Source organism: Mustela erminea, chromosome 6, assembly GCF_009829155.1.
Source record: "Mustela erminea isolate mMusErm1 chromosome 6, mMusErm1.Pri, whole genome shotgun sequence".
Taxonomy (NCBI): domain Eukaryota; kingdom Metazoa; phylum Chordata; class Mammalia; order Carnivora; family Mustelidae; genus Mustela; species Mustela erminea.
Window position 1 is genome coordinate 102,041,107 of NC_045619.1, and position 14,583 is coordinate 102,055,689.

Genomic DNA, 14,583 nt, shown 5'->3' on the forward strand with positions numbered 1-14,583 from the left:
TGAAAGAAACTCTCTTTTTATGCCAGGCTATGTGTAATGGCGTTGACAGGTGGCGCAGACTATTAAAAATTCATCGTGACATTAAAAACAGGACATTAAAGTTGTTCTTTTTGTAAATTTTTTTTATTTTTTTAAAAGATTTTATTTATTTATTTGACAGAGAAAGATCACAAGGAGGTAGAAAGGGAGGCAGATAGAGAGAGGGAAGCAGGCTCCCCGCTGAGCAGAGAGCCCGATGTGGGACTCAATCCCAGGACCCTGAGATCATGACCTGAGTCAAAGGCAGCGGCTTAACCCACTGAGCCACCCAGGCACCCCATAAAAGTTGTTCTTAATTGGGAATACTGTTAATTGTACAATTACTAAAATTGCTACCACTTATTGAATGCTTAATGTATGGTAAACACTTCTTTTTTCAGAAGCTGGAGGGTGGGGTGAAGTCAGCCCTGGGTAGCAGGCATGTGAGCTCCATTCCCTTCTACAGATGCCATGCCCTCAGGATCAAAGAGGGGAGGCCAGGGAGAGCCAGGGAGGATGGAGTACAAGAGGTGGGGTCAGCTGGTAGATCCAGGAGAGAAAGGGCCAGGAGCTCTGGTTCCAAGTCACAAAGACCTCTCCGGTTCCCTTTTTTTTTGGGGGGGGGGTGTACCTCGTGCCTGGGCTGGGCACTATGAAAGTCATTGTGCCCAGAGGTTATTAGGGTGAAAGTTGTACCCTTGTTGTGGGACTCATCTGTGAGATATCCTGCACAAAGGGGAGTGGCCTGAAACACCCAGAGGATGGTATCGTCTGATTCAAGCGGACAGATAGAAAAGTGACAATGTTGTCTATCATAGTAAAATGGGCCCTTGGGCTGAAGTTGGAGCTCCCGGTTTCAGCTGGCATGCAGAGAACCTGCATGTGTAACTCCAGGTCTCAGTTTTCTTACGTATAAAGCAGAAGGCTGTGGCAGATCATGTTCAAGGTCAATTAGGATTGATATATCAGAATATTTGGGAGAGGGGCACTGAGAATGTACTGGTAAAACGTGATCGAGGTATCTTTAATTTCCAAAGCATTTTCACAGATACGATCTCATTAATCCTCATGACATCATTTCCCCCATGTAGGTGGGCCAGGCAATGTTACTCTCACTTAGTAAATGAGGTTCGGAGGAGGTTTTGCCTCAGGTCCCTCGATTTTTTGTGGGGGAGCCAGGATCAGCAGCTAGGGGCCCTAGCCAGGCAGGGTGGATGAGAACAGAGTAGGGGGGGAGGGTGTCAGGGCCCCAGTCAGGATGGAAAACTAGTGTGAGGGTTCACTCCGAGTCTGGGTTGGAGGGATAAACACCCAAGAAAGTGGGAGACTAGGGTGTCAGTGGAGAACTTGGGGGGCAAGGGAAGAACACTGAGTACCTGTCATGGGTCAGACACTCAACCTGTTCTGTCTCAGTAAAACCCTTACAACCTACCCCCTGAGCTAGGTTCTCTCCACATGGCAAATTGGAAGACAGACTCACAGAGCATAGTTTGCTGGTCCAGGACCACCGAGCTCAAAAGTAGAGCCTCCTGAGCTGGAACCCAGTGACTGCGACTCCAAAGCCCTGAGTCGGTGTTCACGTGGGAAAGGTCGGTGACCGGGTGAATGAGGAGGGCGGAGCTTAGGGTCCCTTGGTGTTGGCTCGGGAGGGGTCGGATTGGTGGGTTGGGGGCCAGAGGGCCGCTAGATCCGGGACTCGGGCGCCTCTGACTGAGCTCCAAAGGGTTACAGCCCTTCGCCCCCTCCTCCCGCCTCCTCCCTTCTCCTCCCCCAGGCTCTTCCTGTCCCGCAGTTGCAACACCCTATCTGCCGCTCTCTCCCTTCCCTCCCACCTCCTCGCTCCTTTCTGCTTTAATTTTCTTCCAGTTCTCAGGACTCGGGCTCCAGCTCCGGACTTTGGGGTTGGAGATCCCGGCCCGGGACTGAGCCGTGATCCTCACTCCAGTCTCCACCTCAGCTCCCCTGCCCGCGGCCCGGGCTGCTCTTGGGACCCGGCGGGCCCGCACATCCCGGACTCCGCCGCCGCCGCCGCCACCACTGCCTGAGCCCTGATGGGGGAGTAAGAGGCCACCGCTGGCCGGTCATGGGCCTCCCCACCGTGCCTGGCCTGCTGCTGCCACTGGTGAGCCCTGGGACAAGGGCCGAGTGGGCTGGGGGAGGGGTGGGGAGAGAAGGGGAGGACGCCGCCTCGCCCCAGTGGGCCCTCGTCCCGGCCCCCGGCCTCGGGCCAGCGTGGCCCCACTTCAAACGCGGCCAGAAGTTCGGGTTCCTCATTCGGGCCGCCGGCGCTAGTCGGAGGCCAGGGGGACAGTGAAAGGGAACCTGAGGACAACCAAGGAAGTTTGCTGGGGCTAGGAGGTGGCCGGGAATGTGGGGGCAGGTGATCCCCGAGGATGGGGCAGATTCCAAAGAGTAAGGAAAGAAATGGAAGAAGGGAGTCCCCATGATTCAGAGTTCTGTCCTCTGGTCAGCTGGCCAGCGGGTGTGTGTGGGGGGTGGATCCTGTGCGGGGGCAGGGAGGTGGGATGCGCTTGGGCCCGGGCTGAGTAAACCCTGGCAGAGGGTAGGAGTTCGATGCTAGTAAAGGGGGAAACTGAGTCTGGGAACGGCTATGGGTTGGTGGGTAAGTTTGGGATGCTATGTGTTTTTGCCTGTGTGGAGGGGCATATTTGGGAGTAGTGTGGGAACTGGACAGGGGTAGGGCAACCACCCAGAGCGTGTCCCCAGTGCACTTCCCAGGGCCAGGACGCCCACCTGGAGGCATTCTGCACCCCCTGCCTCTGGCTCAGCTTCTAGATGGGTGGCCTCTATTGGACAACTAGCCTCACCTCCACCTGGTCCAGTTCTGTCCCTGTGCCCGCCTTCCGGCCCCCTGCCCACAGGCCTAAACAACAGTCTCTTGGTTTCTTCTTTTACAGCGCGGTTTGGGGAAGTTAGTAGAAAGTTGTTTTCGTCACTGGAAAATGTCCCTTTCTTGTGCCTCAGCCTCATTTCAGTGTATCCTTGATCTCCCTGCCTGTCCCGGAGTCATCCTGTGTCATACTCCAAGCACCTCTCTCCCACCTGCTGGCGTGGATTTTCCTGGCGTGTGCTGGCTGGTTTCTTCTATGTCTCTGCCCTTCCCTAGCCCAGATCCTCCCCACTCTCCTCTCCTCCCGTCTTCTCTGGGTCTTGTCCTGTCTCTCCTAAGCATTCCTATCTTTTCTATCGGTTTCCCCATGAGAGTCTCCTTTTTTGAAACGTTTCTCTTTGGTTCCTCCCTCTCCTCTGTTTGGAGTCCACATTTCTAGACCCTGATCCCCCCAGTCAGCACCTCTCTCCATTTGGGCCTCACTCTTCTTCTCACTCTCCCACCTCCTGTCTCCCCAGTCACAAAGAAGTCAAGAAGTCTCTTGACTTCTCTCAAGGTTGTCCTTCTCCCAGGCTCCCTCCGCCCCCCTCTAGCTGCCTGGTCTTACTTCCGTTCTCTCTTAAGGGGTAGGTCACTTGGATTTAAATCCTGGCTCCCTCACTGACCAGTTGCCTGAACTTTGGGCAGGCTACAGAACCTTCCATGTCCTAGTTTCTTTATATCTAAAACGTATGTAATAAACACTACCTCCAAATGTCGTTCTGAAGATTAAGTAGATTGATACAAAGTTGACCCTTGAACAACAGGGGTTTGAACCACACGGGTCCACTTATGTGCAGATTTTCCCCATTAACTACAGAACTGTAAATGTATTTTCTGTTTATGATTTTCTTAATGACATTTTCATTTCCCTAACCTACTTGATGGTAAAAATATGGCATAAACACAGAACATACAAAATGTGTGTTAATCAATTGTTTCCGCCCTTGGTTTGGCTTCCAGTCAAAGGTAGGCTATGAGTTGTTAAGTTTTGGGGGAGTCAAAAGTTATACATGGATTTTTCATTAAGGGAGGGGTGTTGCCCCGTGCTCCTAACTAATGTGTTGTTCAAGATCAACTGTGGGTTAAGTATTCAACTTATCAAGTGCTGGGTCTGTATGAGACATTATTTTAAGTGCTGGGATGACAGCAGTGAACAAAATCTCTGTCCCCATGGAGTCTACATTCTAGTAGAGGAATAAGGTATAGCAAGTGGAAAGCACTTAGATTTGTCTTGTTCCAGTTAGTAGTATTGTTTGGTGGCTACTGTGTTTAGAAAACAGAAGGTAAGGGTAGTCTCAACAGATAAAGGAAAGTGCCTGGGGCTGGGGTGGAGATGGTGGGCGACCCAAGCTCAGCCTGGAGCTGGAAGGAAAACGGAAGGTATGGAGGTCTGTCCGAGCTTTTCAGTTGCTGGCCATTCAGTGGGCAATACTGAGCACTGGAGTTAGGCTTGTGTGGGGGGATAGTGGGGAAGAAGACTGGAGAGACTGAGACAAAGCCTGTAGGATTTTGCTGTTCTCAAGGAGTTTATAGTCTGGGACCCAAGACAGCTTACAGCCAAAAAATCATTTCAGCACAGTCTAGGGGGAAAATACCCACAAAAGCGTTTTGGTGTGGTGTCCTAAAACACTGATGGGGAAATGGGAGGCACAACCAGGGAAGGGAATGAGCATCACTCAGCTGTCTCCACTCTGGTCCCAGCTGTCTCCACTCTGGTGATGCTCCAGGAGCACCTTCTGCCTAGACTGCTGTCTCTGACCCAGCAGAGAATGGGACGCATGAGCAGTGGTGCTCCCTAACTCTTTGTGGCATGAATCAAGGAACAGGCATGGGTCAGATGGAATGAGGAAGGGAAAACCTCACAGAAAAGTGGTTTTGGGGCTGAGATTTGAAGTCAGTGGCTGGCAGGGTGGCTGGAAAGAAGGGAGACTGGTTTGGGGAGTGGGGGGAGGGAGAGGTGGGATTTTGTGTTGGGAGTAGGTAGGGGTGGAAGGACCCCTTGGCTGGAGTGGAAGGAGCAGGTTGAAGAACAAGAAGAAATGAGAATGAGAAAATTGGAGGGATTGGGGGAGGAAATGAAGAGAGAATCTTGAGTGGGGTCCGAGGTAGAGGAATCCATTCATTCATTCGTTCATTCTTTCATTCATTCAGAAACAGTTCTCTGAGGGCCCATGGCTTCTGAGAATGTTCAGAATAGCAGCAATGGACCCCTGCAAGTGCTCATTCAGGGAAGGAGGGACCTGTGGACATGATGTTCCAGGTCAGGCTCTGGAGAAGTACAAGCTGAAGCGTGAACACAGACGAGTGTGTAGGATGGATCGGAGCAGTCAGCGGGAAGACAGTTGCAATAATCCAAGTGTGAGGCAACCCGTGGGTATGGCAGGACTGAGAGATCACAGAAGGAGGACTAGCAAGATGAACCGGCAGACCCAATGGATCGGGACTGGGTGGGGAGGTGCGGTGGGCAGGGCGCTCGAGGAGAGAAGGGCCGCAGAGCTTTCGGCACTGGTGCTGAGAAGTATGTTGTGTGACATTTCTAGCCCAGGAGATGGTTCCATTGAGTATGGGGCACCTTAAGGGTTCGGGAATAGCCAGATGAAGTATGCAACTAACAGGCTAGAGCGGGGCTTCTCAAACCCTTTGCTGCCTTCCTGTCGTTTGTATGGGCTGCCTTCAGTCACCAGTGATGCTTAGGAGAGGAGCACTTGTCAGACTCTCTGGTGGGGGAGTGTGAGGGTGGGTGCGCATGTGTGTGGGAAGGACGGGGCATGGTTTGAAAACTCTCCCCCGGAGGCAGGTCTGTTCTTACAAGGGGCACTGACTCTCTCCTTCCCTCTCTGGAAAGCAGTGGCTTCAGCTGGAGGGGAGCACAGATGAGTTGTTAGTCTGGCCAACCCATCATTATTTACTTTGCTCCTGTCATTTTGGGAGCTGAGGAGATACCCAGGAGGATAAGATGCTATCTCTGACCACACGCTCTCTCTGATCGTTCATCTCATAGAGTTTATGGTCTGTTTGGGGAGATCATATCGACTCCCCAGGATAATTATAACAAGAGCCAAAAGTAGATATTGTTAATTCGCGGTATTGAAGATCACAGGGGGCTGAGCATCTAATGAGCTTGAGCGGGGGAAGTGGGATTAATGGGGGGCTTCAGGAGAAGGAGGTGGGATTGCAACTGAGCTCTTGGAGGAGAAGCTGTCATAAAACCTCCCCAGAAATTTTGACATTCCAAGAACAAACGCATTTTAATTTAATGAACAAATTAATGCAGGGGAAGGGCCTAGCTAAGGTCCGGAGGTGCTGGGCCAGGGTTAGACCACAGGGTCCCTCGCGCTCTCTGGGTTTCTCCTGGGGCTTCTCCGCCCCCTTTGCAGCCCCAGCACAGGAAGTCACACTTTAAAGTCTCCCCAGGCGGAAGTTGTTGGGGAGTCTGAGGGGTGCTGGGCCACCCCCTCAACTGGCTCTACACAGGCACCTCCCAGCTTCCTGCCTTTCCCCTGCTCCTGGTGACAGGTGCAGGCTGGCTAGGGTCTTGGGGCTCAGAGCTTGCTTACCTCCTAATTTAGCTGCAGGGTACAGCGACTGAGGACCTGCTCCTTGAAGCCAGCCCATGCCTGAGGCTCTGGCTACTAGGGGTCAGAGAGGGCTGGCTGGGGCATTGTGGAGGCTATAGAGACCTGGGAAATAGGGCTGGCCCTCTTCCATCTCTTCTCACCTGCTTCCTCACTCCTGGACGTGGGTGTTCAGGGTTCTGGAATGTTTCCTCAGCTGCCAGTGGACTTCTGGGGCAGGGGAGAGGGCTGTGGAGACTCAGAACTGGCCTCATTTCCTAAGGGTTGTTTGGGGACCCCAGGGAAGTCCCCAACCCCAATCCCACTGGCCAGAACCAGCCAGGCTGTGGGAATGCAGTGAACCCCGGGTGGGAGGGCAGCCTTGGTTTGCTTTCTTTTGCAGCTGGGGAGTGTCAGGGGGCTCCTGTGAGAACCCAGGCATAGGGCCTGTCGGTTGGGGACTGGTCGAATGGGGAGGAGGAGCCAGGCGGGACCTGGTCTAAAGGAAGGATGCTGAGGGGCGGGATGGAGCTGAGAGGCCCCTCAGGGAGGGGTGGGTAGTGACCCCGATGGGAGGAAGCCAGGGGTTGAGGAGACTTCCCTTTGGGATGGAATGGGAGAGGGAGCCATTTCCCGAAATACGTGGCCCAAGTGGGACAGGGGTCCTTTGCCTGGCTCTTTTGAGAGGGAAAGGGAGGGGGAGGAAGTGTACTCCGAGTGGGGATTGGAGGGAGAGCCTGGCCCACAGGATGAAGGGCTCACATGGGGTCTTAATGGCTGGCCAGTCCCTCCGTCTTTGTGCTGACTCATGACCCTTGAGGAGCTGGGGAAGCTGCTAGTTCTCTCTCCCTTCCCCTAGATGCCCTCCCTCCCTGGCCTGAGTCACTGGGCGGAGCTGCTGGGAAAAGATTTCCCTTTCCCGGATCTGACTTAACCCCCAAAGTGCTGGAGAGGGAAGGAGACACTAGGCTTCACAAAGCCTAATGTCTCCCTCCCTCGCTCCCATTCCTGGGAAGCTTATACCTCACATGCCAGTGGTCCCCGAAAAGCTCCCCACCAAGGCTGTCCCAGAACTGGAGCCCCTAGTTTTTCTCCCTGACTCTGTCTCTGCTGCTTGGCTGTGCTTCTGGGGCTGGAGGGGTGGGCGGGCTCCCATGGAATTTTAAGTGCCAGTAACCTTAGGCGCTGAGAGCTCTTCTTCAGGGAAAGGAACCACACTTTCAGGATTGGGAAGTTCTTCCCATAACCACCCCAAACTCTTCCTGTTGCCCTGAATGCCCCAATCTTGTTCAGGGGAGATGACAGTTCCGGAGTGGGCCAAGGAGGGTGCTGCCCTCGCAACAGCCCTTGCTGCCCTGTTGCACAGGTTTCTGTTCTTGGCTGAGCCTCCAGCTTCCAGGCTGCAGCGTCCCCCAGAGGGTGCCTCAGAGCATGACCTCCCTACCTGCCAACCTGCCTGCCTGCCCAGGCCGTGGGCTGCCGAGCCCTCCTGTCCCAGATGGGGGTTTCCATGATCTGATTATTAGCCTGTTGCTGTTAAACACAGTTTGAGGACATCCTCTTATCTTGACATAAAGTATGTATACAGAGGGAAAAACAAATCCAGGCCCAGGGAGAGTCAGAAAGAGGCTGAGCGGAGATCAAGGGACAAAGTCTAGGTTGGAGCTCGACCCCCACTCCTGGCTTTGCTGTCCCTGGCTCTGAGGTCAGAACAGAGCAGGTGATTCGGTTGTCGTGCGCTCGCGCAAGACTGTGAACATGCCTCCCAGAATGCCCTGGTGTGCAGAGGGCTTCAGGACTCCCACATCCACCCTCAGCTCTAGACTTGATGGTCCTTTGAGCCTGACCACCCGCTTCTGGCCAGCTCCAGCCTCGTGGAACCTACATGCCTTTGTCCTCTCCTAAACTTCATCAGTCACCTACCCCGTTCCTGACCGAGAACTTTCCCTTTTACTCCCCTCCCCATTTGCCCTGGCTAGCCTGGGCCTCTGCAGATTAGTGGTGGAAGGGGATATGGCCTGGAGGCCCAGGGCAAAATCCTAAGTGAGGTTCTTTTTTCTTTTTTTTTTTAAAGATTTAAAAAATTTATTTGACAGAGAGAGGTTACAAATAGGCAGAGGGGGAAGCAGGCTCCCTGCTGAGCAGAGAGCCTGAGATCATGACCTGAGCCGAAGGCAGAGGCTTAACCCACTGAACCACCCAGGCACCCTCCTAAGTGAGGTTCTGGTAGAGATGTATAAAGAAATTCTTCCTTTTGCTTCTGCCCACTCCCCAGGAATGGTGCCCACAGAAACATCACTTACTTCCACGCCAATCTGATTTTATAAAAAACATTTTTGCCGATAGAACACAATCCAGGAATGTGCACAGATCCTACCTAACTGTTCACCTCTGTGAATGTTCACAAGGCGAATACACTGTGATCATAGCGTCCTGATGGAGAAACGTCACCCCAGTTCTTAGGGCTCCTTGTTGGAAGGAAGGGCCATAACTGAAGTCACTTGCAAGTTCCCAATCAAAACAACAACCACCACCACCACCACCACCACCACCCTTCCTTAAACACCTGCCCTGTGTCCAGCACTATTAGCTGCTATGAAAAAAGAAGGATAAAATAGAGCTCAGGCCTGGGGTCCATTAGCCTTGACCTGGAAGGACAAAAATTAGTCCACAGAACAACGAGGGAAGAATTAAGCACTGGATCACATGGGGCCACCTGTCTGAGCTTAGAGGAAGAACATGGAGTGAGCAGGAGTGGCCTAGGGAGAATGTTCCACTGAGAAGGGACTTGTGCTGGGAAGGCTTTGACTTGCTACCTCCAAGGCTCCCATCCACCCTCTCCTGATGGGGTCTCCTCTGTCTGACTCTTCCCCAGGTGCTCTTGGCTCTGTTGGTGGAAATACACCCCTTAAGGGTTATGGCACTGGTCCCTCACGTCAGGAACCGGGAGAAGAGAGCTATTCCGTGTCCCCAAGGAAATATATTCACCCTCAAGATAATTCCATTTGCTGTACGAAGTGCCACAAAGGTAGGAGAAAGTGGTAACAGCGAACCTGCTCAGTAATGGGGTCCTGCTTCTTCCTTTGCCTTTTCCAGAGGTTCTAGAACCTGGAACCTTACCTCCAGTCTCCTGACTTTGCTGCTTCTCCTGGGCTGGGATTTTGTCCCTTCTTTCCTCTCTTAGACACTTGGGGTGGGGGTGGGGGATCCTGGCTGTTCTCTCTAGCGGGGGTTCCTTCCTTGAGCTCTCGCTGTTACCTAACCCTGCTACTCCATCACAGGGACCTACCTGTACAAGGACTGTCCCGGCCTGGGGCTGGACACAGACTGCAGGGAATGTGAAAACGGCACCTTTACAGCTTCGGAGAACCACCTCACACAGTGCCTCAGTTGCTCCAAATGCCGGAAAGGTGAGTCTTAGGAGGCAGCAAGGGCTCTGAACAGAGTGTCAGGTAGCTAGGTTAGAGCAGTGCCTACGCCTATGTGCAAGGGCAGACATCTCTGCTCGTGGGTGGGGACGTGTACAGAGAAAGACACACACTGTTGTGGGGCAGGGGCTCACACTCCATCTCCTCCCCTCTCCAGAAATGAACCAGGTGGAGATTTCTCCTTGCACTGTGTCCCAGGACACTGTGTGCGGCTGCCGGGAGAACCAGTACCGGCGTTATTGGAGTGCAACCCTTTTCGAGTGCATGAACTGCAGCCTCTGTCTCAATGGCACAGTGCACATCTCCTGTGAGCATGTCTCTCCCAACCCCAGTCTCCCCCCTGCCTCAGGGTGGTCCCAGCTCAGGCTCAGGAGGAAGCTCTCTGCCTCTGTGCCGCCCCCTCCACACAACACTTTCATTCCTTCCCACTCCCGAAGTCTGTGGGACCACCTACACTCTGGCCATCTACCCCCCTGCCCCTTTTGGTTTTCCCTGTGATCCTTGGGGTTTCAGGGGGGCCCTCCCCTAGCTGTGCTGCATCTCCCCCTACAGGCACAGAGAAACAGAACACAGTGTGCACCTGTCACGCGGGTTTCTTTCTAAGAGTCAATGAATGCATACCTTGTGTTCAGTAAGTATCTCTGTCAGCTGCTGGGCACTGGATTGGGTGGGGAGGGGGTTTGGGGTAGGATGGGGTGGCTGCAGGTGAGAGCCAGCAGCAGGGCAAGGGAGACACCCCAAGATGCTCTGGCTCTTACTGGCTGAGTGGCTGTCACTTCGTGTCGTACACCAGACAGTCCTTCCTGCTACTCCTTCTCCCCACCCCCTGGGGACTTGCTCCTAAAATCTGAAGGAGTCTTTGGGAATGGAGGCTCATACTTCACAGCCTTGCAGTTCTTTTAATTCAGACATTTGGATTTTGGGGTGACAGGATCTACTACAGTTCATTGATTCTAGGACATGCATTTTCACATCTCTGAAATCAGGCTTCATCTAATAATTGAGAGGTATTATGGTTTAACTGGCAGCTGTGTGTGTGTGTGTGTGTGTGTGTGTGTGTGTGTGTGGGTGTAGTAAGTGATGGTGCTTCTTATCACTGATGGCAACTTTGCTGCAATATAGTATTTCTTCCCCAGTCTCTGTTCAGGCCTCCTTACCTCTTTTGGCTCCACGGAGCCTAGTCTTAAACACTTGCTTGCAAAGAAGGAACTCAGGGTTCTAAAGTTCAGTTGATCTGGGTTTAAATATCAGTCAAGCCACTTAGGCTGTTTGACCTTGGGCAAGTTACTTAACATCTCAGGGTTTTAGTTTACTCACCTTCAAAGTAAGGCTGATGACATTCACTTGGACGGTTATAGAGCTACAAAGTGTCTGATACTGAACTATTTGTTTTCTTTCTTCTTTTTTTTTTTTTAAAGATCTTATTTATCCATTTGACAGAGATCACAAGTAGGCAGAGAGGCAGGCAGAGGCGGGGTGGGAAGCAGGTTCCCTGCTGAGCAGAGAGCCCAATGCGGGGCTCGATCCTAGGACCCTGGGATCATGACCTGAGCTGAAGGCAGAGACTTTAACTCACTGAGCCATCCAGGCACCCCTTGTTTTGTTTTCCTACTGAGTCTGCTTTGCTGCTTCAGAGAGCTTTCACACTCATTCCATGAGGTTCTCACCAGGAGCTTGTGAGGTGGTAAAAGTGCCTCTTCCTGCTTTCAGATTCCTGCTGAGAATTCACCTTCCCCTGAACTCCTTTTAGCCCTCCATGGAGTTCTTATCACTCCATGCTCCCAACAGGGAAAGATATGCTTGTTCGAGAGTACTCTCTGGCTGCCCCCAACAATATGTATTTTAAAACTTTTCACATGCTTGCTTGATCCCTCTCCCAAAGTCAGGGATTGTTTATTTCAAGAAAAAGCTCTCCAGTCTCTCTTTACCAGGGGATTCTCATCATTCTCAATGTAAATGTTACCATTTACTGAGCACTTACTATATGTCAGGCAGACAGATCTCACTTAACTCCTCAATTCTGGCAGGTGGGCAAGAGCCTTATTTTACAGATGAGCAAACTGAAGCTTACTGGTTAAATGGCTTGCTTGGAGTCACACTGCTAGCCAATGAATGGGCTGCAATTCCTAACCCGCCTCTCACTGCTTTTAACTTTTTTCTACACAGCCTCTTGGAGATCAGTTCTAAAATTTAATTATTTTGTGATTAATTGGGTTTCATTCCTCTCCATCAGGAGCAGTTTAATTCCCAGCAGAGGTTTCATTTTCCATTATATCAAGAGAGAGCTAAAATAATCATAAAGCAAAGGATTTGCAACACTGGATCCCCCTCCCCCCACCTTCTTCCTCTTATGGAAGGAACCCTATTTACCTGTGCTATTTCTTCTTTAGCTGTAAGGAAAACACAGAGTGCAAAAAGTTGTGTCTACTCCCTGTGGAAAAGGTTACGGTCCCTCAGGACCCAGGTGAGGACAGATCACCCTGTTCCCATGCTCACCTGCCCTGTCCTAATCCTTGATCTTGCACCCACCCAGCCAGCCCTGCTGCCTCCTGTTGCCTCCTCCTCTGACCACAGCCTGCCTTGTCTCCAGGTACCACAGTGCTGTTGCCCCTGGTGATCTTCTTTGGCATTTGTGTTTTATCCTTCTCCGTTGTTTTAATGTGCCGCTACAACGGCAGATGCCCAGGTCTTCTCCACTGGTGAGTGAGTGGGGCCTTTGGGAGGGGAAAGCATGCTGGCAGGGATGTGGGAGGAGGGTGAATGGGCAAGACGGACCAACTTGGAGGGGTATGAGGAGTGTCCCCTTAGTTTGCTGCTGAGAACCTTGTCGGCAGGAGACAGCTCCGATGGCTTGTGAAAGGTCACATTGCATCAATAGTTCTCTTGTCCCTGGGGCCACTTTAGCCCTGAAGCATGTCACCACAAGTCCCCATGGCCAGCCCCAGTATGGGCGCCAGGGCTGAGAGAGGAAGTGAAATTTGTGACGCTTTGTTTCTTTTTTCTCAGTTTGTGGGAAATCGACACCTACAAAGGAGGTAAGATGAAACTAGGAACCTACCCCCAACCTTCCCTGATTTTCCATAATAATCCTGTGGTACCCAAATGAACCCCCCCACCCCACCCCTAACTCCCTCTAATCCCAGCCCCCTTCAAGAGTAAAGAGGGTTAGGGCTGTTTTTCCTCTCCTTTGTTAATGCTGTGCCTTCTCTCTTTTAGGGGGAGCCTGAGACCCTGGCCTCGGTTCCAGGTTTCAGTCCCACCACGAGCTTCAGTCCCACCACGGGCTTCAGTCCACCACGGGCTTCAGTCCCATCCCGGGCTTCAGTCCCATCCCCAACCCCCACCTTCACCCCAGGTCCCGTCTTCACCCCACGTGACTGGTCTAAGTTAAGGGCTCCGTCAGACGCTGGAGAGATGGCCCCACCCTACCAGGAGGCTGGCCCCATGCTTTCCGCGGCTCCAGCCTCCACCCCAATTCCCACCCCAGTTCAGAAGTGGGAGGACAGAACCCACATTCAGCGCGCAGAAGGTGAGTTCCCAGCCGCAGCAGGCGGGGCTCCTAGAGTGCGCGTGCGCGGAGGGGGGGGCGGAGGCGGGCGGGGCGGCCGCGGGCGCCGGCCTGTGGGAGGCTCACCGCCTGCTTCCCCGCAGCCGACCCCGCGGACCCGGCGACGCTGTATGCCGTGGTGGACGGCGTGCCCCCGTCGCGCTGGAAGGAGTTTGTGCGCCGGCTGGGGCTGAACGAGCACGAGATCGAGCGGCTGGAGCTGCAGAACGGGCGCTGCCTGCGGGAGGCCCACTACAGCATGCTGGCGGCCTGGCGGCGGCGCACGCCGCGGCGCGAGGCCACGCTGGAGCTGCTGGGCCCGCTGTGCTCCGCGACATGGACCTGCTGGGCTGCCTGGAGGACATCGAGGAGGCGCTGCGTGCCCCACCCTCTCTCTCGCCGGCGCCCCGCCTCCTGCGGTGAGGCCACGCCCCTCCCCGGGAGGGGCTGCCCTTAGGACCACCGCCCCCTCGCGTGGGCTGGGGGGCCGGAAGGACAGTGCTGGATGCCCTTCGGACCCTTTTTCTGGACGAGGGCCTTGGAAGGGCCAGCATGGCTGTCAGCCACCTACTTGGTGCTACTCTCCAAGTGTACATAGATTATCTCAGCTGCCGGAGCACTGCCAGGGGCTCAGCCTTGTGTATGAGACAGGTGTGTGTTTGTGTGTGTGTGTGTGATCCTGAGAGAGGCTGAGTGTGCCAGGAGCCCAAGCTTGTGGCTGCAGAGATGGGGTGCCTCGCCTCACCGCCTATTTTGGGTTTGAAGAACCAAGCAAGGCAGCTTAGGGGCCTCTAGTTGGTCCCTGGGCCTTTTTCACAGTAGATAAGCAATCTTTGTATCAGTTATGTTACACTAATAGAAACTGGGCACCCCTCTGCCCCCTGCCTGCACAAGCAAAGAGTGAGCTGACCATCAGAAGGCAGGCGTGAGCACAGAGCACAGAACAATAGGGCTGCCTGCTAGAACTGTGGACTTTTGTAAATACACTAAAACTCTGGAATTAAAGCTTTGCTCCTGGAGGGGATAGTCCTTCTGAGTGGTGGGTGTGGGAGGCTGAGGCAGAGACCCGCTCCTGATGTGGGGTGGGGGATGGGAAAGGCCCTGAGATTGGGCCAGGCACCCCACCAGGTGACAGAGTAGCCT

General features: G+C 53.5%; 1 protein-coding gene across 1 annotated transcript; it reads left to right on the forward strand.

Moving 5' to 3' along the window:
- The first annotated feature begins 1,636 nt into the window (after positions 1-1,636).
- TNFRSF1A (TNF receptor superfamily member 1A) lies at positions 1,637-14,459 on the forward strand. The gene is given in 14 exon segments (XM_032349030.1): positions 1,637-2,140; positions 9,341-9,440; positions 9,443-9,493; positions 9,747-9,875; positions 10,051-10,200; positions 10,446-10,524; positions 12,284-12,357; positions 12,484-12,579; positions 12,858-12,928; positions 13,110-13,185; positions 13,188-13,231; positions 13,233-13,422; positions 13,545-13,759; positions 13,762-14,459. Coding segments are annotated over 14 exon segments (1,416 nt in total). The 5' UTR covers positions 1,637-2,101; the 3' UTR covers positions 13,864-14,459.
- Positions 14,460-14,583: the final 124 nt, after the last annotated feature.